Source organism: Alligator sinensis, unplaced genomic scaffold (genome assembly GCF_000455745.1).
Source record: "Alligator sinensis unplaced genomic scaffold, ASM45574v1 scaffold1329_1, whole genome shotgun sequence".
Classification (NCBI taxonomy): Eukaryota; Metazoa; Chordata; order Crocodylia; family Alligatoridae; genus Alligator; species Alligator sinensis.
Genome location: NW_005842460.1, coordinates 880,336 through 904,608, shown reverse-complemented (window position 1 = coordinate 904,608; position 24,273 = coordinate 880,336). Strand labels below are relative to the sequence as shown.

General features: G+C 44.8%; 3 protein-coding genes across 3 annotated transcripts in view; 2 read left to right on the top strand and 1 right to left on the bottom strand.

Moving 5' to 3' along the window:
- The window catches only part of SCN8A (sodium voltage-gated channel alpha subunit 8), a 105,163-nt gene extending 91,060 nt beyond the window's left edge, over positions 1–14,103 (bottom strand). The window contains 2 exon segments of the mRNA XM_006030733.2: positions 8,234–8,428; positions 13,938–14,103. The gene's annotated coding sequence lies outside the window, so the exon portion shown is untranslated.
- On the top strand, positions 12,527–16,006 carry LOC102385785 (methyltransferase-like protein 7A). The gene is made up of 2 exons (XM_006030732.3): positions 12,527–13,145; positions 15,622–16,006. The coding sequence occupies exons 1-2, from the start codon at positions 12,651–12,653 to the stop codon at positions 15,856–15,858; spliced, it is 732 nt and encodes a 243-aa protein (XP_006030794.1). The 5' UTR covers positions 12,527–12,650; the 3' UTR covers positions 15,859–16,006.
- A 4,664-nt stretch (positions 16,007–20,670) lies between these two features.
- On the top strand, positions 20,671–22,582 carry LOC102372243 (methyltransferase-like protein 7A). The gene is made up of 2 exons (XM_006030761.3): positions 20,671–21,386; positions 22,198–22,582. The coding sequence occupies exons 1-2, from the start codon at positions 20,883–20,885 to the stop codon at positions 22,432–22,434; spliced, it is 741 nt and encodes a 246-aa protein (XP_006030823.1). The 5' UTR covers positions 20,671–20,882; the 3' UTR covers positions 22,435–22,582.
- Positions 22,583–24,273: the final 1,691 nt, after the last annotated feature.

The following is a 24,273-nucleotide window of genomic DNA, read 5'->3' as shown; positions in this document are numbered from 1 at the left end:
ATATGTACATGTGATGGATTTGTGAAACAAAGGAATATGCTGGAAGGACAGAACATAAACAATGTGACGACCACAGAAAGACCAAATCAGCGATAGCCACAAATAAAAAAAAGTCATAAAGAAAAGAATTAAAAAACAAATGGAAATTTGGAGCAACAAAGGGTCCTCATCCCCAAAAGCGGTCCTCGAGAGGGAACCTGAGGCACCATGGACAGAGGGCACAACACCAGCCCATCTCATCCAGCCCACTGGGGGACTTAGCCTCGGCCTCCAACCTCCAGGCTGCTGACATCTGACATTCAAGAGAGAACCTCTGAGTGAAGCTCGCGCCTGGGCTAGATGCATCTCGACTCTGATGGCAGCCCTAGAATCGGTATCTATAGAACTGCTTGAATGATTTTTTTCTGTTACCACTATATCAGTACATTTGCTTATTATCAAATAGAAAGGTTGTGGTCGGTCTAAGGGTTTTAAGTGCCCCCAGAACAAAGCATCTGGGTCCTATATCCAGTGCCGACACTCTCCCTTCCACACTTTACTGGTCTTGTCTGTAAGGTCCCCAGAGCAGGGAGAGTCTCTCACTTTGTGTCTGTGCAGGTCCCAGGAAAATGGACCCTGATCTCAGATGGGGCCACTACACACCACTACAATTCAAATAATATTGAAGCAATGACTGCTTGGAGTCAATAGAATCAAAACTCACTTCTCCTTGCTCCAAATGCACAGATTGCTATCACTTGAGCTAGCTATATAGGGCCTCATCATACACAGCTGAACTGCTCATACATACTAACTAATTCATTACTTTATTGATTGCTTAAGTTCCACCCTATCTACCTGAAGGTACAGAGGAAAGAGCTAAAAGATTTATAGGGACAATTCTGGGAAGCACAGGTGGGCACAGTGGAAGAGATGCAATTTTTCAAGCTGCAGTGAGCAGCATGCTTTCTCCTCCACAAGCATAGAAAGGAAAACCCTTTCCTGCAGACAGATGTGGAGGTGCCACTGCTATGGATCCTAAATGCAATGGTGAAGTTTACTTTTTCATGGCTCAGTACATCCCAGTAAATCACTCTGCTTCTATGGGATTAGGTCAGCTGCCCAAGCTAAGCCTACCTCCAGTCCACAACAAAACCCTAACCCTCATTTTGGGCTAAGAAAGCCAGAATGGGTATTCTGGATATTTTCAAAGAACCTCTTTCATAATTCCTGACATGCTTCCCTTGTACCTGGGAGAAGTTTCTCATAAACATCTCCAAAAATGCCTCCTCCTCCAAATACCTTCTTAAAAATCTCCTGTGCTCTAATGCCTACAAAATGCTTGCCCACAGTTAGGCAGCTGGTGTGCAAAGACCTCTGGCCATCATGCTACCCATTACTTTCTATATTTCCTTTATACATTTTTTATACTGGTTTTCTTTCATCGTGTACTAATGTTGGAGGCACTTTGTGACAGGGACCATTTTTTGGTTCTGTGTTCATACAGAATCCAACACAATGAAAGGCGAGTCCATGACTGGGACATTTATGTGCCACTATAAACCAAATAAGAGACTTGGGGAGATAACTGTAAGACTAGTTAGGTGCCTTATGCCCCAGGGATACAGACTGTCAGACTTCTGTCTCCAGCAATGTCAATCTTTCATCAGTGGCAAATTTAAAAACAGAACACATTTCACTATGTGAAAGAGGGAAAAACTGTAGTGGATCAGTAATCAGACTAGAGGTAGCCATTTTATCTCATTCCCTTTTCAAGTATCTAATTAATCAAGGGGAAGAGTCTCCTTTTGCTGGAAGCAAGAGGTTCCCATTAGGATTACTGAGTTACATGGGAGTATCAAGGGAGGAATAAGCTCTAAGTATTTTCTACTTCTATTCCTCTGCTGCTAAAATACTTGGCTTATGCTGATCAGATGCCAGACACATCACTTTTCATACCCAATGCTAACACTGAGGTTGCTGAGGGAGTTAGAATCATAGAAAATGGGGGCTGGAAAGGACCTCAGGAAGTCATCCAGTCCAAACTCCTGCTCAAGGCAGGACCATCCCCAACTAAATCATTCCAGCCAAGGCTTTGCTGAGCCAGGCCTTAAAAACCTCCAAGGATGGAGATTCCACCACCTCTCTAGGCAACTCATCCCAGTACTTCACCACGATGATGTAGTTGGTTAATGCGATTGCAGAGCCGCTGAGCATTATCTTTGAAAACCTGTAGCAATTGGGAGGGTTCCAGACGATTGGAAAAGGGCAACTATAGTGCCCAACTTTAAGAAAGGGAAGAAAAAGGGCCTCACCTCAGTTCCTGGAAAAAGCATGGACCAGGTCCTCAAGGCATCCCTTTCTAAGCACTTGGGGGAGAAGGTGATTAGGAACAGTCAGCATGGACTCACCAAGGACAAGTCATGCCTGACCAACCTGACTGCCTTCTATGATGAGATGACTGGCACTGTGGATGCAGGGAGAGCAGTGGATGTGATATACCTCAACTTTAGCGAGGCTTTTGATACAGTCTGCCACAACATTCTCACAAGCAAACTAAGGAAGTACAGGTTGGATGAATGGACTGTAAGGTGAATAGAAAACTGACTGGATGGTTGGGCTCAAAGGGTGGTAATCAATGGCTCAATGCCTAGTTGGCACTGGTATTAAGTAGTGCCCCAGGGGTCAGTTCTGGGGCCAGTTTTGTTCAGCAATTTCATCAACGATCTGAAAGATGGGATACAGTGCACCCTCAGCAAGTCTGCAGATGACACCAAGCTGGAGGGAGTAGTAGATACTCTGCAGAGTAGGGCTTGGATTCAGAGACCTAGACAAATTGGAGGATTGGACCAAAAGATATCTCATGAAGTTCACTAAAGACAAGTGCAAAGTCCTGCACTTACGGTGGAAAAATCCCATACACCAGTACAGGCCAGGGACTGATTGGCTAAGCAGCAGCTCTGCACAAAAGGACCTAGGGGTAACAGTGAACAATAAGCTGAAAATAAGCCAACAGGATGGCCTGCATTAATAGGAGTGTTGCCTGAGCAGACTGAGGAAAGTGATTTTTCCCCTCTATCTGGCACTCATGAAGCCACATCTAGAGTCCTGTGTCTAGTTCTGCTCTCCCCCCTACAGAAAAAGAAATTGAAGTTGGAATTAGGAAAAAACTCTCTCTCACTAGAGCAGTAAAGCACTGGAACAGGCTACCCGGAAAGGTGGTGGAATCTCCATCTTTGGAAGTTTTTAAGACCTGGCTAGACAAAGCTTTGGCTGGGATGTTTCATAGTTTCATAGTAACTAGGGTCAGGAGGGACCTGAACAGATCATCTAGCCTGACCCCCTGCCACAGGCAGGAATGAATGCTGGGTTCACAAGACCCCAGACAGGTGATCAGCCAACCTCTTTTTGAATTTACCCAAGGAAGAGGTGAGGACCACTTCCCTAGGAAGTTGCTTCCAGATTCTGGCCACCCTAACCGTAAAATATTGCCTCCCGATCTCTAAACTAAACCTATTCTCCATCATCTTATGACCATTGTTCCTCATCACCCCAGGCGGTGCTGGGGAGAAAAGGGCTCTTCCTATTTGCTGATGATCTCCCCTGATGAGTTTGTAGCCACCAGGTCCCCCCTCGGCCTCCTCTTGCCGACGCTGAACAGTTTCAGGTCCCTCAGTCTCTCCTCATAGGGCCCGTCCTGCTGCCCTCTCACCAAGCGAGTGACCCTCCTCTGAACCCTCTCCAGGCTGGCCACATCCCTTTTGAAGTGCAGCGCCCAGGACTGGACACAGCAGTCGGGCATTGGCAGCTCATGTTCATCGTGGAGTCAATAATGACTCCAACATCCCGTTCCGCCTCTGTGCTTTCAAGAGGGGAACCCCCCAGCCTGTATGTATGCTGTGGATTCCTTCTCCCAAGGTGCAGCGCCCTGCATTTATCTACGTTGAACCCCATCCTATTCTCATCTGCCCACTTTTGTAGTCTGTCTAAATCTAGTTGCAGCCTCTCTCTCTCTCTTCGAGTGTGCCCACCTCGCCCCACATCTTAGTGTCATCAGTAAACTTGGACAATGTGCTTTCAACCCCCTCGTCCAAGTTGCTGATGAAGATGTTAAACAGTGCGGGCCTGAGGACCGAGCCCTGGGGTACCCCACTGCTCACATCTCGCCAGGTTGAGTACGACCCTTCCACCACTACTCTCTGGGTGCGCCCCCATCAGCCAGTTTTTTACCCATCCAACTGTGTAGGCATCAATGCCACAGTCACTTAATTTATTAATGAGAATGTGGTGGGAGACAGTGTCAAAGGCCCTCTTAAAGTCTAGAAAGCCTACGTCCACGGCAACACCATCATCCAAGGGTTTAGTTACCTAGTCATAAAAGGCAATCAGGTTGGTCAGGCAGGACCTGCCTTTGATGAACCCATGCTGGTTGCCCCTGAGCATGATCTCCCCTGCTGGCCCCCCGCAGATGTGCTCCTTGATGATTTTCTCCAAGATCTTCCCAAGGACCGAGGTGAGGCTTATGGGCCTATAGTTACTTGGGTCCTCCTTCCTCCCTTTCTTAAAAATGGGGACCACATTAGCTAAATGATGTAGTTGGGACTGGTCCTGCTTGGTGCAGGGGGTTGGACTAGATATGACCTCCTGAGGTCCCTTCCATCCCCCATTTTCTATGATTCTAAGGTAGCCAATGGATCGTCAGCACAAAGTGCACTCATCGAGAAAGGCAGTTATTGCTAGTTGTAGAAAAATTAGGAAGGCAAAAAACAGGTTAGTGGAAGAGAACAGAAGCTGCCCATACATATAAATAATAGATTAAAGGAAGTGAATTCAATTAAGCCTGAGGGGCCTTTTATACATTCCAGAACCTAGTTTCCTCAGAAAAGTAAACCAAAAATTATCTTCAGAAAATATTCTAGTTATTAAGTTTACATCATATCTTTCGGATACTGATGGCTTTCTGCCTAAAAATGGAAGCCATGAGCACTACATACCAGATACGTTTATGTAAACCTTAACTCTAGAACAGGGGTTTTCAACCATTTAAAAAAAATGTACCACTTCTGACTCAAAGTTTTAGCTCCTGTACCCCCTCATATTTTTTTCTTGTTTTTAAGTGGGGAGCAGACTGAGGCCCCTGCACTGCAGGAGGGAGTGGAGCTGGGGCAGGCACTGCACGCCAAGGTGAGGTGGGGTGGGGTGTGGGACGGAGCTGTGAGTGGCTCATCCAGGGGGCACAGGGAGGGGAGGGGCGGCTCCCGACGCTACACGCACCCACAAGAGGGCATGGGGGGCATGTGCCCCAGATCCGCGGGGGCAAGGTAAGCTGCGGCCTGCAGCCAGGGTGGCACCAGCTCTTCCTGGCAGGGGTTTGGCTGGGCTGCACTCAGGCGGGTGGCGGCGGTACTGGGAGGGAAGTTGAGGGGGCTATGGTGAATTCTGGAGTGGCTGCAGCCCCCACCCCCCCCAACAGCCCTGCTCCTGTAGGCCCCTGCGGCGAGAGAGGGAGTGGGGCAGGGGCAGGTGCTGCACAGCTAGGACTGAGCCATGCACACCTTGGGAGTGCATGGGGGGGCATGTACCCCTGGATCTGTGTGCGGGGTGGGCTGGGGTTGGGGCAGCATCGGGCTCTTCCCAGTGAAGGATTGGGCCAGGCTGCACTTGGGACGGGTGGCGGTGCTAGCAGGGAGGTTACAGGAGGGGCTGCAGCCACTCCAGAATTCGCCATTGCCCCTCCAAGCCCACTCCCAGCACTGCCACCCTGAGTGCAGTGCAGCTCAGCACCCCTGCCGGGAACAGCTCTCAGCGCAGCCCTGCCCACAGCCTGTTTTACCCAGCCCTGCACACAGATCCAGGTGTGCACGCCTCCCATGCCCTCCCGGGATCCGTGTAGTGGCAGTGCTGGGAGGGGAGGCCAAATGGGGGGAGAGCTTGCATGCAGCATCCACCACCGCCACCGTGACCCACCACTGGCTATTGGCTGAGGACAATAGCCCAGCAGCCAGATCAGGAGAGTGAACTGTGGTAAAGGGAAGGGAGGTGCCATGATGTGCCATGTAGGGCCGGGGGTAAGAGGTAAACACGCTGGGAGAGATGACATCGCCGTGCCCCAGGGCAAATTCTGTCCCGCCCATCTGCCTGCCCGTGCATACCCTGTATGGCCTTTCTAAGTACCCCTGGGGGTACGCATACCCCCGAATGATAACCCCTGGTCTAGAACAATGGTATAGCTAGCATAATAATTAGCTTACCTCAGTAAAGCTTATGGTAAATATCAGTGGTTTAAAAGTGCTTAACTATTCAGAGGCTATGCAATGCTTTGTAATAGGGGTCAAGAACCTTAAAAAAAAATACTACTAATGTGATACCCAAGGCAGTATACTGCTGAAGTGCATCCAGAGATGAGTGTGTCAGGGTGCAAATCAGCCTGTGTGGGGCCTGGACACGGTGGCGGGGGGAGGGACAAGTGGCCAGACGTGAAACTGGCCCGGCTCCATGGGGCCCCCCAAAGTGTGGGCCCAGGGTAGCGGCCCCGATCCACGCCCCCCCCCGGGGGAATGGCCCTGAGTGCATCACAATTTTAAGCTGTTACAAATAATAAAATAAGAAGGATACATGCAAAAAAGTGTTAAAAAGTGCTCCACAGAAATTAGTCAGTGTTGTTATCCCTTTTTTACAGATGGAGAAATGGGAGAGAGCTAGAAACCCCATGTCATATTTTTGTAATGGACTATCTATTGGCTGAACTGGGAACAGAACTGAGGACTGTTGTGTTCACTGGAATGTTCCATTCACTGGACCAATATTAGAGACAGACAAAAAGTCCTGTTTAATCATAAAATTAAAATAAATAACATGTATTCTCACTAGCAACCATCCTTTCTTTCTTTACAGCTGTGTAGGACAAACAAGAGATCATGAAGGCTTTTTTGGTTGTACTAAGGAAAGACAGTATGTAAAAGTTGAGATCTACAGTCAAGATAAACAATCCAAAGCAGGACTTGTTTGCCAGTGAGCAGCTGCACAGACAATACTTTGTCCTGGTGTGACTACGACTATTTTTTTAAATACACTGATCCAAAAAGCTCTGAGAGTAGGCACAAAAAGTTGAGCTACATTAAACAGACTCTTCCATTAAACTAAACTGACTCTCCATACCAATATTGGCTCAAAAGTCTCAAAGCTGCATGCACACAGAGGTGAATGCCTGACTGAATAGATTGTGCCATGCAGGTTAAACTGATTCCAAGGAAGCTTTCACACACTACAGCAGGAGACCCAGTTGTTTTCAGATGCTGAACAGAGTACAGTTCCTCCTGCCAGAGTCCAAAGGATCTCACTGTGTTTTAACCATTCCATTCAGGTAGCTATATTACAACCAACAGTAACAGACCAGTGATAGAGCAGGGAACAGAACTGAGGTTATCAGAGCCGAAGAACTTTTTGCTGAGAACTTAAATTCAAAAGTTCTGATAAAGTCATGAAGCTGTGTCTTTTTTGTCAAAAAAGGGGTACTGTTCATGCATATAAGTTATCTTGCCATAAAATTCTAGTGGCCACAAGAACCAGGTAGTTTTCACCGCAGTGTTGCCAAGAAGGGTTAAAACTATGCCCCTTGTGCCACAAATTGACTTCACCTAGCCACATAACAATAATTTTATATTATATATACATACATACACACCCTGTGGCTCCACCAGGATTTACACTTAGAAGTTATGCATGGGCCTGATTGCAGATTTCAGGGCTTGTCTTCACTGAACAGTAAGTTAAATTTGATTTATTACTTGCAAGAAAATAAATCAGTCATCCTCCCAGAGTTCAGAAGCTCTCAAAGGAACTGGGAATGCAGGAGATCGGCACCTGGCAGGTCCAACTGAAAACAATGGAGCTTTTAAACTGCCACCTGATGGAGTTGCAAGGTGCTCAACACTTGGAAATCTAACCCCAGAATTTTTTCCAAAGGGACTATTTGCTAGTTTAAGTCTCTACAGGCACTCATCAGCACCATACAGGAATGCAGAACTGTGTTTCCCCATCTGATAAGTAATAACAACTGAGCCAAGTTACCCATTTTCATTTAAAAGGAATTAAACACTTTTTACTCCTATAATCTGGACTGCTAGAATTAAACCTTGGAATTATTTTTGACTGGTATGTAGATTTTTGACAACAGGACTATGTCTGTGGAAAGCGTCTGCTGAGACGACAACCTGAAATACTGTATGAGGTTACTATTTTTAAAAACACATACCTTGCTGAAGTGCCCTTTCCTGAGAATTCTGAATCCTTGTCCTCTGAACGCAGCTTTAGGAACTGTAGGAGCCGAGTGCTGAGCAGACAAGCCAACAGGACACTGAGTATTACACTTGAGAACTCATTTATCTTCCTTTTAAAATGACACAGGAACTAAATCTGCCCTCATCTTATGCTGTTGACTTCTGTGAGGCTGTAAAATAAGGGCAGATGTGGTCTGTAGATGCCCAAGTACAAAAATATTCAATACTGCACGTTAATTGAAAACAAAGCAAAACAAAACAAACAAGCAAACGGTTATCAAATCCGAAACCCTGGATCAAAGCACCACAGATTTTGAGATGGTCCCAAACCAAAAGGGGTTCCTTTCCACTATAACCCTCTGCACAGTCCATCTGCCTATGGATTGCCTCGGCCTTCCCTGCCACAGCTACTGCCAGGCCCTGCCAGCAGGATGGTGCTGTTTTGCTCAATTTTCAGGCTCTCCAGACCTCTCTATGGCCTGCAGCTACAGCTTCCCTGCAGTCTCTAGCTCCCTCCATAGCCTTCTCTCTCCAACTCTGCGGTACTTCCCTGTGCTGTACTGAAGGAATTGTGGAACCTTTCTGATAGCCACAGGATGCACCATGTGGTAACAGCACCAATGCAGAAGTAAGCCAAGACAGAGGATCAGTATAGTAAGGACCCTTGTTATTTCTCAAGGTGAAAATCTCTGCTTGCAATTTGTGGTTTCAGACTCTAGTGGCTCAGCAACTTTGGCATAAATCTCATCCTTCTGATGAGGATATCTGAAGATAGATGCTACCTGACCAGAGAGACCTGGAGAAAGCAGAGGTAGGGCACCTACAGTGAAAGCTCTTTTACATTGAAACCCATGGGTCCTCACAGTATGGAATTTGATACGATATAAGTAATTCACCATTCTGCCCAGCTCAAATAGGGCTCCCAAAATGGCTAGTAGCTTCAGAAACACTTGTCAGCTTCAAAAGTGGCTCCAGGTATGCTTTGAGTTGCCTGTAATTGTAGAGGTGGGGAAAAAAACCAATGCTTTCCTGGTAAAATCACTTAGAGAACAGAACAAAGCTAATGCTGTAATTATTGATCTGGTGTAATAACTAGCTGACAATGCATTGTCCCTTTAAGGAACACACAGCTGCGCAGTACAAGCAAATATGAGTAATATCCTCAATAAGCACCTCTCCTGATCAACCCTCCTTTCCCTTTGCTCTGCCTTTGGTGCACTGTCCTCCTGTAAATTAAGTCTGACTTAATTTATAAGCTCCTTGGGGCAAGAACATATTTATATTTGTCTACGGAGCTTCTAGACTGCCTATAGAACTGTCGGAATTACAAGTGATCACACACAGTTGGTTCCCACAAGCATTCATATGGCTAAAAATCCATCGTTAACAACTGCAAAAAAAAAAAAAATCAAATAAAAAAATTAGCTGTGGGCTGAAGTAAACTAATTAAAGGAAAAAAAACCCTCAAATGACTGTGCATGGGACTTTCTGCACATTCACTCACCTCTGCATGTATAACTGATACATTTAGGGCAAGACTATACTATACCCAACCAGTTCCACTGAGCATTGTGCTGAAATATGCAACATCAACCACACATGCTGCCTTCTAAAACAAAAGAGGTGGCACTGGCCAAAAAGCTCTACCTCTCAGGAGAGCTTACTGGTATATGCACAGCACTGCCCTAAGCCAGCTATACCACTTCTGGCCTGGAAATTAGTGGTTGTTGAATGGGAGTGTTTATATCCCAGTTTAGTGCTCCATTGGGCTGCAAAACAAAAATCACATTATTTGAGAGTATCCAGTGAGAAGGACCTTCTGGTAAGTGCACTGGACTAGGATTTGGAAGATCCGTGTCCATTTCTAGCTCAAAAATAAACACTTCTGGCTCAATAATAAACCCCCTGCACATTTGAGCAACCACTTCTGTTTTGTGTGTCAGTTACACGCATCTGTTAGACATGGCATCCTTTCTGTCACACCCTCTGTGTCTTTTCTATTTGATTACAAATCAGTGGAGGAGGTACTGCCTCTTATTATATGTTTGTATAGCACAGAGCACAACGGGGCACCAATCTCAGCTGGGCCTCCACACACTTCCAAAATGCAAGTCCTCCACTTGTCCACAGAATAGGTATAATCTTAACAACAACAGAGCAAACTCCTCCACATCACCTCATCATTACAAGTAAATACAACCCACATCACTAGTCGCTTTTAAAAATGTAAGCCTCTATTATGATGTCAAAGTGATCCAGAGCTTAGATGATTATAGCCATATCTTCTGATCCCCTGACTTGTGTTTTCATTTCATGACTATAATTCTACTCAAAAAGGAAACTCTTACCTCAAGGGGAAGAAAAGGATATCAAAGTCTTGCCTAAGGGTTTTCAAATCTATGCTTAATTTGATTTATTCAAATAGAAGATGAATAAGGTAGGTACTTTCGCTTCTTTGCAAATCACCACAAAACTCTAGATCACCTACACAAGTGGAGTTATGTAACTTTTTGAGCTAATTGAAAAATGTAGAAGACGTGACATATCAGTGCACATTGCTCTCATGCATTGTAACTTTTCTAGCCTAGAAAAATTTAAATCAGGATCAGGAGTGGATTATGTAATTTTCCCTGTTTTGCTTTATTTTCCTTTGGGTACGTTTTATGTCCTGAGGAAATACAGAAGGTGGTAATACAATTGGGGAAATAAATCAGGGCTGCTGCATCGTACCTGTTTTTTGATCCATTTTCCACTAGAGGGTGTATTTGCCTAAATTATGGACCAATGTTCCCTTTCATTTATAGTCCCAGATAAACAAACTTAAGACTTGTTTAATTCTGTATTTAACCATGGCAGTAATCTTCACTGTTCAGAGTCTGATTTATGGGAGAACTTCAACATGTTTCTTTCACTTCCAAACTTCTGTCTATTATTTGTTAAGGGATGACTGTGTTCTTGGAAAGGCAGACACCTTTCTCTCACTCCAACATTAATCCTAGAGATACTGGATACTGATTTCTTCCCTCAGTGAAAACTTAGATGTTCAACTTCTGGGTTCTGAAATTCTTAACAATGTCAATGGTTCAACAGAAGGAGGGGAAGAAAAATGAAAGGGAGAAGGAGACTATTAAGAGCAAGATTCAGTGCTGCCATGCACAAAAAAGGGCTTGACCATGACTAATAAATAAGACAATGTTACATTTTCTAAAAGCTTAGAAGCACCAAAAACTCTTAACTGTACTGCCAATCGAGCTAAAAAAGAAAAATGTCATTATAGAAAGAAGGAAGGCGTTTTCTTCATTTTCTGTTATATCAGGTACAAGACACTTAGCAGCTGAACTGTCCTGGCCAAATGCCTGATATTATGGGGCAGTTTTAAGTTTCTAAACACACAAAACAGAAACAAAGAAAGTCACTGGGTTATGAAGGCAACCTGGAAAATACCTAACTGAGCAACAAGATTAAATAAAGGGCACTGAGAAATGCAATAGGGAACCCTATCTACAGGCATGCCAAACAAAGCCGCATATTATTGTAATCAATGAAGCTAAAGAGAATTCAATGGAATCAGTTACGCAGTCAAGATAGATGGCTTGACCTGCTGCTGACATATGGTGTGACTTTGAGACAATCTGTTAAACCAGAGTCATCCACACAATGAGGATAACACCCAGCTACAGTGATGCCAGTGTCCATTCACAAGAGCTGTCTCTTGTGTGCTTGAGAGTGGTAGAGGGGAAATCCCCTGGAGCATCCTTGCTGCTGCATTTCCAGATTTGGAGCATCCAGACTTGGGCCTGCCTAAATCGTGGCAGTCTAGAGCAGGGTAGAATCCTTACAGGTATGCCCCTCAGTCAGGTAACAAAAGAACTTGAAAAACAGGGAGAGTTACAGTAATATAACACCCCAACAAGCAGACCTCTGTTTGAGATCGAACACTGTGGCATTTTACAGACGATGGGCTCCATTCTATCAGGGCCAGAGCACTCTGGCCTAGTCCAGGTCAGCATTTAGATATGTGCTAATGCATCATGTACTGGGGCTTTCCATGGATAGATATGTGCTAATGCATCATGTACTGGGGCTTTCCATGGAACAGTACAAACTTAATCACACACACAGGAGCTTTGCCATGTCCGGCCAGAGAGCAGTACTGAGCAAACAACTCACTTTCTCTCTGCCTTCCTTTCAGCTGCGGTGCTTGTATTTCTCGCTGTATTGGGCTGTATCACTTTAAGAAAGAAAAGGGAAGGCCGCCAGCTCTGGAAACCGGACACAACCGGTTCAGAGCAAGCCATATCCTCGGCAGTGAACTTTAAGTGTAATCTTAAGCTTGGAGTGTCCTGTTTACAGCCAGCATACAAAGGATCCTACTTTCTTCCATTTGCACTGATGGTGCTGATACCTCTCCTCCAAAGATGTGTCCAGCTGCTTGCACTGCCTGTCTACCTGCTGGCTTACCTGGGCTTATGGGACCCCTTCTGTAAAAAGGTCTTCCCATATGCCATGGCCAGGATTGCTAACATTTACAACCTCAAGTTCTTTGAGAAGAAGCAGGAGCTCTTCAGCAGCCTGAGGGAGTTTTCAGGCCCCTCAGGGGAGCTCAACCTGCTGGAGATTGGCACAGGCTCAGGTGCCAACTTCCAGTTCTTCCCACCTGGCTGCCGGCTGACTTGTACTGACCCCAACCCCAACTTCGAGAAGTTCCTGTTGAAGAGTATGGCTCAAAACCCGCACCTCCAGTATGAGCACTTTGTGGTGGCTTCTGGCGAGAACCTGCACTCTGTGGCTGACGGCTCCATGGATGCTGTGGTTTGCACCCTGGTGCTGTGTTCAGTGAGCAGCATTGAGAGAGTCCTGAGTGAAGTCCTGCGAGTGCTCAGGCCGGTGAGTACAGGACACTGCAGTGCAATATAGGGAGACTGTTTTGCTTCCTTATAGGCCAAACTATGCCATACAAGCACCAGCTTGTGTTTAGACTGTATGCACCGCTAGTCACAGAGTAAAGCTGAATCTAAAAATCAGTTCAGCACTGATGCTATCTATGTACTTCCCTTTCAACAAAGATAATGAAAACAGGTTTCTCTGCTTCACTTATGCAATTTTAATTCTGGTTTATGTGCACTAACTAACTGAACACTACAATATCTGGTCTGCAAACCTCAGCAGCAAGGAGTGAGGTTTATTCAAACAAGCAAAACTTCCTTTTAAAAAAAATGTTTTTAAAAATCACATGATAAAAGCATTAGGTTACATAATTAAAAATTAAAAATAGCCACGTTACAAGATGTTTATAAAGCACCTACTTCTGAGACCCAAGCATCTGTAAAATTTGGGGCCTCTAAGCACCTAAACGACTGTGGGAAAGCAGAACTTCTCCGCTTAAGTCAGTTATAAGTTTTTGAAAAGTTTATCCTTAATTTGGGGTTATTTCTTAACTTGAGAAAAGCACGCCTTACAGTGCAAGAATCTAAAACTATACTGCAAAGCAGAGCTAAATCTAGTCATAAAATGAACATGTCCCCAATGGGGAGATGAAATGACAAGTAAGACTCTCGTGAAGATGAAAACTACCTCACTCTTGTGCAATAGTTTGTACAGCCGCTGAGGCTAAAATTGTACTAGACTGAACTATGTTTCACAGTGTTGGATGAAAACAAATTCAGTACATGCCCTTACCCTTTTACTTCTGATAGCTGAATTCCGACACCTCATACAGCAGGATTGACAGAACTCTGGTCTCACCCAATGGCCTTTTTTTTACATAAAGCCCACTTCTTCAGGTCAAAGTGGATAACTGTTCTGGCTCCCTGCCCAAGTGTTCTCAGCTCAAGTCTATTGTTTAGTCAGCAGTATGGAGTTTCTTGTACTCCTGCATTTTGATGGCGATTCTGGCAAAAATGCACAAGAGTCAGAATTAGGGGTGTTGGTTATAGCCACTGGTCTAAGGACACAGGCAGAAAAGCTTCTTTGGGTAAATGTGGTATGTTTTATTAGACCCACTAAATAGTTGGAAAAATTGTTCTTTGCAAGCTTTCAGGCACAAGCACCCTTCTTCCACCCAAGAGACTACACAAACACCAGCAGACTCTCTCTGCGCCTGAAGAAGGGTGCTTATGCCCAAAAGCTTGCAAAGAACAATTTTTCCAACTATTTAGGTGCTCTAATAAGAGCTATCACATTTACCCAAGATTGTCTGCCAAGGTTTAGAATCAAATTCTGAGGAATCCCTAAAAACCATGAGACTGCAAAGTATCTGGGGCAGATCTCTCATGCATCTCAAAATGATTGAGACAGATATTTGTTGAAAAGAGAGCAGTTCATAGAAGGCAGATGTGAATTCTCCTGAACAGAAAGAGATTGATTTATATAAACCTGATTTATTTTCAGTTTCTGTTTTCCCTGAGACTCCATCTTACTTTTTTTATAGTACTACTTGTTGGTGGGTGTCACCACCCTCTTGACTTCACAGCCTTACTAAAATATTATGAAGAAACTTGGTGGTACTACCTCTTCTGCCATTTGTCCATTGTTTCTAATCATCAAAATATATTGCACCAGATCTGCCCTGTAATAATTGACCCAGTTAAATATCCAGGCAGTTCACAAGGCTGCCACTTAAGTGAACTTTACTGCATGTTGCAAATCATTAACAGTAATAGGCTATTTCTGTTGTCTGTGGACACCCAGTCCTCATATTTCGGGATCTACTTCATTGTGCTTTATAAACATTAATAAAGCAAGATTACCCCCCCATGGAAATTAGAATACATGTTTTGACCATCTGCACCCTCGGGGAGGAAACAGAAATTGCAGGAATATTAAGCGATTTGTGTGAGGGCACATAAGGCAACAATGGCTAGACAGGGCCAAGAACCCACGATTCCCAACCACAAGACCCTTCCCCCCCTGCCCCCAATTTTTTCTTTGAGTACAGGACTCAAATGCCACCACTGCACGCCCCTCCCCCCCATATAAACATAACAGTGATAACATTTTTAATCTTATGGGTGAAATCAGGCAGAAAGAGCATGCAAGGGAATGCTGACAGGCCTCCAAGCAAAAATCAATTTGATAATGGGAGGCAGTTCCTGGAGACATAAGGGGATCCAGAGTGGGAGTGGAGGTATGCTTGCTGTTGAAGTTTAGCAAATGAAATCCACAAACTTTTTTAAGACCCAGGTAACCAAAGCCTTGGTTGGGATGATATACTTGGGAATAGTCCTGCTTTGAGCGGGGGGCTGGAGTAAATGACATCCTGAAGTCCTGAGGTCCCTCCCAACCCTAATTTCCTATGATTCTGTGAAACTGATTTTAAAAGCCCTTCTTCATCCCAGAAACATTTTAACTGCATTATTCCTAGGGTGGTGCTTTCTATTTTTTGGAGCATGTGGCTGATGATCCTTCCAGCTGGGGCTACTTTTGGCAACAGATATGCGAGCCAACCTGGAGATATTTGGGAGACGGATGCTGCCTGACCAGAGAGACCTGGAAAGACCTGGAGAAAGCAAAGTTCTCTCAACTGGAGCTGTGCCACATAAATGGCCCAATGAAATGGAGCCCTGTTCTGCCTCATATCATTGGATATGCTGTGAAATAATTACCTTCATACACCGTGCAACAACAGACCCCACTTCAGTGCTGAATAGTCTCTGTGCTTTCTTTCAGTTCTCCATGATTGTGGCCTCTTCACATAGCATCTCCTATATAGTAACTATCTACCCATTCAAATTGCCCTGCTGGGCTTGTGAAAATAACAGAGGGAAACTTACTGAGCATGTGCAGCTACCTTAACTGGGGGGCATGGTCTTTCATCTGTCAGCCAGAGTTCTTAGCCAGGGTTGTCATGCTGGGGACAAGCAGCCTGAAGACAAAAACCAAAAATAACATTTCACGGAAAATTAGGAAGGAAGCTCTGTCCTGCAGGGAGATACACAGTGGGATTAAAGAGATACAAGAGAAGGTATCTTCCCTGAGACAAGTGCAGGCAAGCTGGCACTCCTTCTCATATCTGATTGTTACTCCATTTTTACACATCATAATCCCAGTAAAAGTTGCAACAGGGCATGTTAGGGTGCAATTAGCTCCTTTACAGGACCATCCCCAGCCAATACAGAGCTAAAACCTACAAGCGTCCCTCAGAAGTCTAGTTCTCCACCACAGAATCAGTAATAAAGCCTCGTCTCACTTTACACTGAGCTGCACAAACGTTGATCCATGTTAGTTGTCACTGGTAGCTTGAGTTTGAAGCAGTCACTCTTCAGGCCAGCAGCAGCCTGGAGGACTGAAAGGTAAGAATCCTGTCCCCTCCCTTTCCAGGCTTGACCCTGCCCCCCAGAATACCCACCCCACCTCCAGGGCCCTCCTCTACCCCTTTCTCCCCACTTATTTGTGACTGCCCCTGCTGCCTGTCCCAGAGGAGCAGGCAGGGAAGGGTTAACCTGCCTACCCAGCTGCCTCTGGGGTGCTGGGGAGGGTGGGGGCAGTGGGCCCAATCTGGGCCAGTGGAAGAGGGTGGGGTGTTTACATTAATGCGTAGCCTAGAGTGGCTGCACCTTAATGTAACACTAGCGTGATAGCACAGATGAGAGAAAGTGCTTAAAGCTAGCTTCAGATATGAATGTGCAGACAATCCAGGTTTTAAGAGCTCCAAGAGCTGCCCAAAATCACCATGCAAGAAGGCCCTACAGAGCCAATATCCTATGGCACAGAAATAAGTGAATACTTTCTGCTTACCTTTAAAGCTTCCAATTTAAAATCTTTACTGGTAAATGCTGGCAGTTGGGAGGTGAAAGAAGAGGATTCACTGTAAACAGGGGGTGAGGACAGGTACAAGGGATAACAGATGAAAGTAGGGTAAATAAGTAACATCCAGAGAAAAAAGGTCAAGACAGCAGCTGTTGGGTAGAAGATAAAACAGGGTTAGGGACACATGCATAACCATATGGTCCTGCTGCTGAGAGAGCTTGAACACTTTTGGTCAAGTTAAACAGTAATGATAACTAATTATAAGTTCAAATGCAGAAAAGTGGTATTGTACAGTTCAATCGGAGCCAATTCCTCCGTTTGTTTCCTGCTTATACTTAACTCCGGTCAGGAAGAATAAAGTGAGGTGCGTGTGAAATTTAAAAAGCACCACCATCCCTTTAGTCTCAGAACCACCATACCCACTTGGCCTGCAGTGAAAAGTATTTCTGATGAAATATCTCTTTGAATGTTTCTCTCCTGTGGTATTTCTATGCTAATAAAGGTTGCTAACAAAGTAGGAAAGCTCTCAATGAGTCTTTGAGTATATTTTTCCTTTGTTACCACTAGAGGTAGTAACTCGCTCGTTTTTGTAACAAGATAGTCCTTTTAAAATGTTTTTTTTACACAAATTAATGGAGTGCCTAATTCCAGCATTGTGAACGCAAATGCAATTCCATTTGAATTTAATCAACTCTGAATTTGGTTCTCAAAGCCTCTCTCTAATGATCAATATTGAAACAAACGATTACACTTAATGGAGGCACAGGCAGGTAACCGCAGGAACAAAACTGCACACTTATATTTAACACGCTGCTTGAGCGTAAATCAAGTTTACACCAGAGTTGTAGGTGGGAAAGACAATACCAGTCTATTTATTTGTATTTTATAGCACTTTTCAACTCGGGCTCTCACAGGATTTTGCGAATATCAAGTCCTTAGACTTCAAAGAGGTTCTTGTGAAGATATTGGCGAGATCACTGTTTACAGACCAAAAACAGACAGGGACTGGTAAGTGCTTCACTCAGAAAGAGTGAGACAGCAGGAGATCTGGGAACAGAACACTAAGAGTATGATCTGTGATAGCCTAGTGGCTAGAGCAAGGCAACTGTTCTTTCAGATTAGAGGCCAAATTTCCCTTCACACACAGAGACTTCGCTGAGCTAATGCTACAAAATGTACAGACTACATTCTGGACAAGACCCAGCTTGTCACTTCCCACTATTTTGGGGAGATGGCAAAATTCCCTCTGTTAAGTGAGCAGGTTGGCTCCTACCTCTAAGGGGGACACACCAGTGGTTTGATATGGAGGAAGGGTAACGTCCCATTCAAACCATTTCCTGACAGAGGAGGCATATTTCCCTTTCTCTTATATACATCTTTGTGACTTACATATGTTGTTCCCAAAAACAGTATTCCCCACAAACAGGTCAATCATTCACCCCAACCACCAAAATCAATGGCATAAATATAATCCAGAAGAGGAGCAGCAAACAGAAATTGGTGACAAAAAAGATCTCTGCAGGTTAGCTCCTCAGATGATAGCTTCATCCCAGAATTTTCTAGGTAATGAGGTTCTCAAACATCAAGTGAAATGATTAAACCAGAGAAGTCCTGACTGGGGAAACTAGCAATTTCCTCCTTGGTCCTTCCTATAACAGGAACTTGCATCGGGGTTGTAGCCAAGAGCTTTTTTTGCATCACCCTTGAGCTGAACCCAATGGCAGCAACTGAACACAGGTTCTGAGATACCCATTGAAACACACTGGCTGCAATACTTCAGCATGTCCTGATAACGTCAGTAGACTCAATAATTCTGTTCACTGAGCAATGGGCACAGTGGACAGTGAACAGGGTGGAGTATTCAGGTTTGTATTCTCAGTTCTGCACCTGAGAAGCCTTGACCCTGGCAAATCACCTATGATTTCCATCTTTGTTAAAGCAATTATTATTAAGCATGGGAACTAATGCCTAACTCAGGTTAAGACCATACTACCAAATCTGTAACAAGGCTCGTTTGAAAAAAATCGTAGCCTAAACTATACTCCTTGCCCCAAAAGTCTTAATGCCCTTCCACACAGTTAGCAAACGTGAACAACGCTACTTAGTGCCTTTGCGACACTGGTCCACATTCTGATCAGGCTCAGCATAGCTAAGATTAAAATGAACAACAAAGTCTGTTCCAGCTTGTCCATAACCAAAGCCATTCAGAATCCAGTCAGTTAAACCTGTGCATACTCAGATGACCTTTATGTTGCCCAGCTGCAGTTGAGTGTATAATCTGAAGACAATGGGATTGCACAGGTGTCATTCAGGGCCTAATTTAGATGTCCTACCTTAATTAACAGCAACAAAGCACAAAGTGCCATTCTGACATTTCTTTTTTGGAGTAGAGACATACTATAAGAAAGAAAGATCAAACCATAGAAGTCTAAGAGAGAGTACAAAACATGTGTTGTGCATTCTGTAAAAGCAATCTTGAATGGGCTTCCATAGGGCACTGCCCAACAAAGGAAGTTTAAAGAATGAGGGACTATGAAAACACATACACTACAATATCTAGCTTGAACACTCCTACTTACAACATGGTAACAAATACCTCTGTCCCTGCCTTTTGGTTCTCACCCGAGTTATGCCTGTATACCTTCACAAAGCTGAGAGTGTTACAGAGAGTGCAAAAGACAAGTACCTACAGATTTCTTGGAGTCTCAGAACAGCAGAGACTCCCCATGCCTGAAAAAGGGTGACTCCGCCTGAAAGCATGCCAATAATTTTTTTCCAACTACTCAGTTGGTCTAATAAAAGATATCACATCTACTCAAAGAACCTTGCCTGCCCAAGTACCTACATATCACATTTACTGAAAATATTCTTTTGATTTGCAGAAGTGTTTACCCCAAAGCCCTTTTACCAGATTTTGTTGTTGACGCTGAGACCAAACAGGGACTAAGACCCCACTGTTCCCAGTTAAGTTAGTAAGAGATGGTGCTGCTAAGTAACTCTGAGAAAGGCATAAAACAATTTAAATACAAAAGATTTTACATTACATACATTTTCTTAGTAGTTATGCTGAAGAAACTTGTAGCCCATTTTCCACCATGATGTTTGGTTCAGATCCATAATTAAAGGCAATACAAGCTTTGCCTTTATTAACAAAAAAAAATTCACAACAGTTCCATGTAACAGGCTACTATGGTATTGAGAAGAGTTTTGTTAACTATAAGCATGTGTCTTCAGTACAGATTTCAATACAAGAGCCTTACCATTGTTCCGTTGGTTGCAGCGGTAGCCTAGACCAACTACTTGCATTTTAACCACTTTGTTTAAAGTAAGTGTAAATGACAGACTGATTAAAACAGTGACAACTGTCTGGTGCCTTGTCTAAACTAGAGTCTAAACTAAACACTGTTGACATGAGTGCAGGTGCGCAGTTTGAAATTTGTAAAAACACAAAATCTAAGCTGCAACACTGATCAGATATGGCTGTTTTACAAGAGAAAGGAAAATTGTAATCTGAAAGTTGCTGAATGTTTAGCTTGGAGATTGGCAGCAAAATTGCAGATGCTTTACAAATACCATGCTTCAAGGCCCTAGACATGTCAGAAACTGATAACTGATCAACTGATCCTTTTTTGGGCAAGTTTCAGATGAACTCTAGGTAGGTTGCTTTGCAGGAAGCTCTGATTTTCCTGACATCATCAGTGAATGGACTTTAAAATTAGATTTCAAAAGTCTACTGGACACGTTCTAGGCTGGTCTAAAGAGCAGGACACATTTCCAAGAGTGAACAAAGCAGCTACACAGATCCAATCTGCCTACACTTCAAGGGGTATTATCTTTAAATGAGCAAATTCTGCTCAGTGCAAGTCTTCTCTTAGAATGGCAGAGGCAGCAATCCTATTTCTCCGTGTCTGCGTGCAACTGCTTGCCCTGCCCATATATCTGCTATCGTTCCTGGGCGTATGGAAACCTTTTGGTAGTAAGGTCTTCTTCCCCTTTTTCATAGAGAGGTTCTCTGAACATTACAACCAGAAAACATCAGTGCAGAAATGGGAGCTGTTTCACAACCTGCGGGAGTTCACAGGCTCTTCGAAAGTACTGAGGCTGCTGGAAATTGGGACCGGCACTGGCACCAACTTCCAATTCTATCCACCTGGCTGTAGAATTACCTGTTCAGACACAAACAGCAACTTCCAGCGTGGTCTTTCCAAGAGCATGAACCAGAACCAGCACCTGCAGTTTGAGCACTTCCTGGTGGCTCCAGCGGAGAACTTGAACCAGGTGGCTGATGGCTCCATGGATGTAGTGGTCTGCACCTTGGTCCTGTGCTCTGTGCAGAATGTAGAGGATGTCTTGAAAGAAGTTAAGAGAGTGCTCAGACCAGTAAGTACTGGGGAGGGACATTTCTTCTTATACCTGTTCTACAGTCACTGGTGTAGATTCTCCTTTAGTGGTGTTGTGCTGCTCAGGAAGATGCAAAGCAACCATAGATCCAATTTATCTGGCCAATTAAACGAAGTCTCCAGCTACAATGCAACCCAAAATGATGCATAGTAGGAGCATGCTGGTTAATCTGCTCCATGACTCAAGGCCAAACTGTGTTTTGTGGATTCAATTCCCATTTACTTGTATTGCCATTATGACCCAGCATTTATAGAAGAATTAAGCCCTTCGTTATTTCCCTCCCTCCTAAGTAATTTTCCTTAGGGAAAAAAAAGAAAATAGTGAAGCATTCTGCATCAGCTAACAAAGGGCAGCAAAAGGGATTTAAATGTTACTTGTCAAAATGAAGACCGGAAGTCCTCCCCCATTAATAAAATTTAATCAGGGAAAGATTTTAAAATGCTATAAAGGAAATGCAAGAGTTTTGTGGACAGCATATTTCTGCAGATAAAGTGTCAGGCAGCTTTTAGAATATATATTCATGTGGGTTTTAAACATCTGTATAAATATGTAATTTCCTGTTCATATTAATATTCTACTGAATAGAAAAAGATTTTAAAAGAACTCAGAAAAACGGAAAAAGACAGACAGAGAGACTGAATGAAAAGTATGCAAGGAAAACTAGCATTAAAGGTGTGTCAGTTCTCAGTTTGGACAGAGTAAATGGGAAAAGAGACTTTTAGGATAACTAAGAAATATCCTGCATGCTGCATACCCCAAGACCATTTTAAGGATTGCTTTGTCTCCCCAGGGTGGTGCTTTCTACTTCTTAGAGCACGTGGCTGCAGATCATTCAAGCTGGAGCTATTTTTGGCAGCAAGTCCTCTATCCAACCTGGAAGCTTGTGTTTAACGGATGCTGCTTGACGAGAGAGCCGTGGAAAGAGATAGAAAAGGCCAAGTTTTCAGAAGTAAAGTTACGGCACATAAGTGTGCCCTTATGGTGGACTCCTCTTGAGGCTCATGTAATTGGATATGCTGTGAAATAATTCTCAGTATGGTTTAAAATATGAATTGCTTTGCTTCTGTGGAAAGCATATAATTAATTTGGCAATCAGGACTCGTAGTAGAGATGATCTCTTTTATTAGATAGACAAGATTGTTGCAAAAAAAGTTCTGTAATTGCAAGCTTTCAGACACAAACACCCTTCACCAGGCATCGGAGAAAAGATGGTACAAGTTCTCCTGGGTAGAAATGAAAGTTCATATTTCATAGGATTTCACAGAGGAGTCAATAGATGGAAAACTCCTCTGGGCAGTCATAGGTGCTCACTTATGTCATTCATTTGCTTACTTATGTAATCAACTGTCACCTCTTAAACAAACACCACGAGATGCAGTAACTGCGTGATCTGAATGCAAATACGACTCTACTTACTTTAAATCCCCGGCACAGAAATGAAATGAGAAATGGTCCCAGTATCTAGACACCTTAAGCTAGAAATAAACATGTCACAAAAGAAAAAAAAGAGATGCTTTGCGGCTGAAGTACCGGGACTCCCACTTCTACAGGTGTTAAATCCAGTCACCGCGCGCCCATAATGCTGGGAAACCAGGCTTTGCCTCCGCTAGACTTTCTTGAAGAAGAAGGTCTCATCATTTGAGTCCCCACTTACAGAGGGGTGCCTACACCGGCTTTCCTACCTTGTCTCGTCTAAACCTGGCAAGAACAAGGTTGAATTACAAAAGCAAAGGCACCAGCCGAGAATGAACGGTGCTTCTGCAGGTGCTACCACGACGGAGCCTGGCTTGCAGGAGAACGGGCAGCATCCAAGAAAAGCCACGATCGTTCCTTAAGCAGCCAGAGGCACACAAGCCCAATGGTGGATCTTCACTCTGCCAGGTTCGCTTACCAGTTAGTTGAGTGAGGCACGAGAAGGGAGCTGCGAGCATGGCGAGAATCAGCCTTTGGGCTCTCTCAGGGGCGCTTTCTGGCTCCTGGCTCCCCGTCCCCGCGCTCTGCTTCTCCCCGCAGCGGGGACCAGCTTGGCCCTAAGAACAGGCAACCAACCTCGGCTCCGTCACAAACACCTGCTGGCACCCACGGGCCCTTTCCCTTCGTTCGCCACCAGCTGCCCTTCACCTGGCGACGGCCCGGCCCCACTCGGGTTCTCTCGTGGCGCTCGGAGGTGGCCGTTGCGCTCTCGGCTCCGCCAATCCTGCTGGGCTGGTGCCGCCCTCCAGGATTTGGGGACGCCTCCGGGCCAGACAGTGAACAAATACCCACAGTGTAGTCAACAGCTGTGTCACCGTGACAGCACCCTGGGGCGGGGGGAGATTTAGTGACGGTACCGGGAGGGGAAGAGTGATTTTGTGATGGTGGGGGGGTGTGTGTGTCTGAGTTTGTGATAGGACTATGAGGGAATATGTGTGGGATGTTGTGAGGGTACCAAGGGCAGGGTGTGTGATTTTGCGATGGTACTATGAGGGGGAGTGATTTGTGAAAGGACTATGAGGGTGTGCGTGTGTGAGGTTTTGTGAGGGTACCATGCGCAGGGTGTGTATGTGTGTGATGTTGTGGTGGTACTATGGGGAGCTGTGATTTTGTGACAGGACTATGAGGGGGCACGTGTGTGAGAGATGTGAGGGTACCATGGGCAGCATGCGTGCATGCATGTGTGCAATTCGTGACGGTACCATGGGGTAGGTGTGATTTGTGACAGGACGATGAGGCGTGTCTGACAGTTGGTGCCGGCACCACGGGAGGGGGGCGCGCACAACCTGCCAACCGCCCCGAGACCCCACGAAAGCGAGGCAGGGGGCCGGATGACGTCAGAAACGGCCGTTGGGGAACAGGCGTCCGCCCCCGCCAGCCCCGCCGCGTCACG

What these genes read in the sequence shown, in the direction of transcription:
- LOC102385785 (XM_006030732.3), top strand. Translation starts at nt 12,651, where the DNA reads ATGGTGCTGATACCTCTCCTCCAAAGATGTGTCCAGCTGCTTGCACTG. An exon ending in TCCTGCGAGTGCTCAGGCCG is followed by an intron (nt 13,146 to 15,621) that starts GTGAGTACAGGA and finishes CATTATTCCTAG; the next exon opens with GGTGGTGCTTTCTATTTTTT.
- LOC102372243 (XM_006030761.3), top strand. Translation starts at nt 20,883, where the DNA reads ATGGCAGAGGCAGCAATCCTATTTCTCCGTGTCTGCGTGCAACTGCTT. An exon ending in TTAAGAGAGTGCTCAGACCA is followed by an intron (nt 21,387 to 22,197) that starts GTAAGTACTGGG and finishes TTGTCTCCCCAG; the next exon opens with GGTGGTGCTTTCTACTTCTT.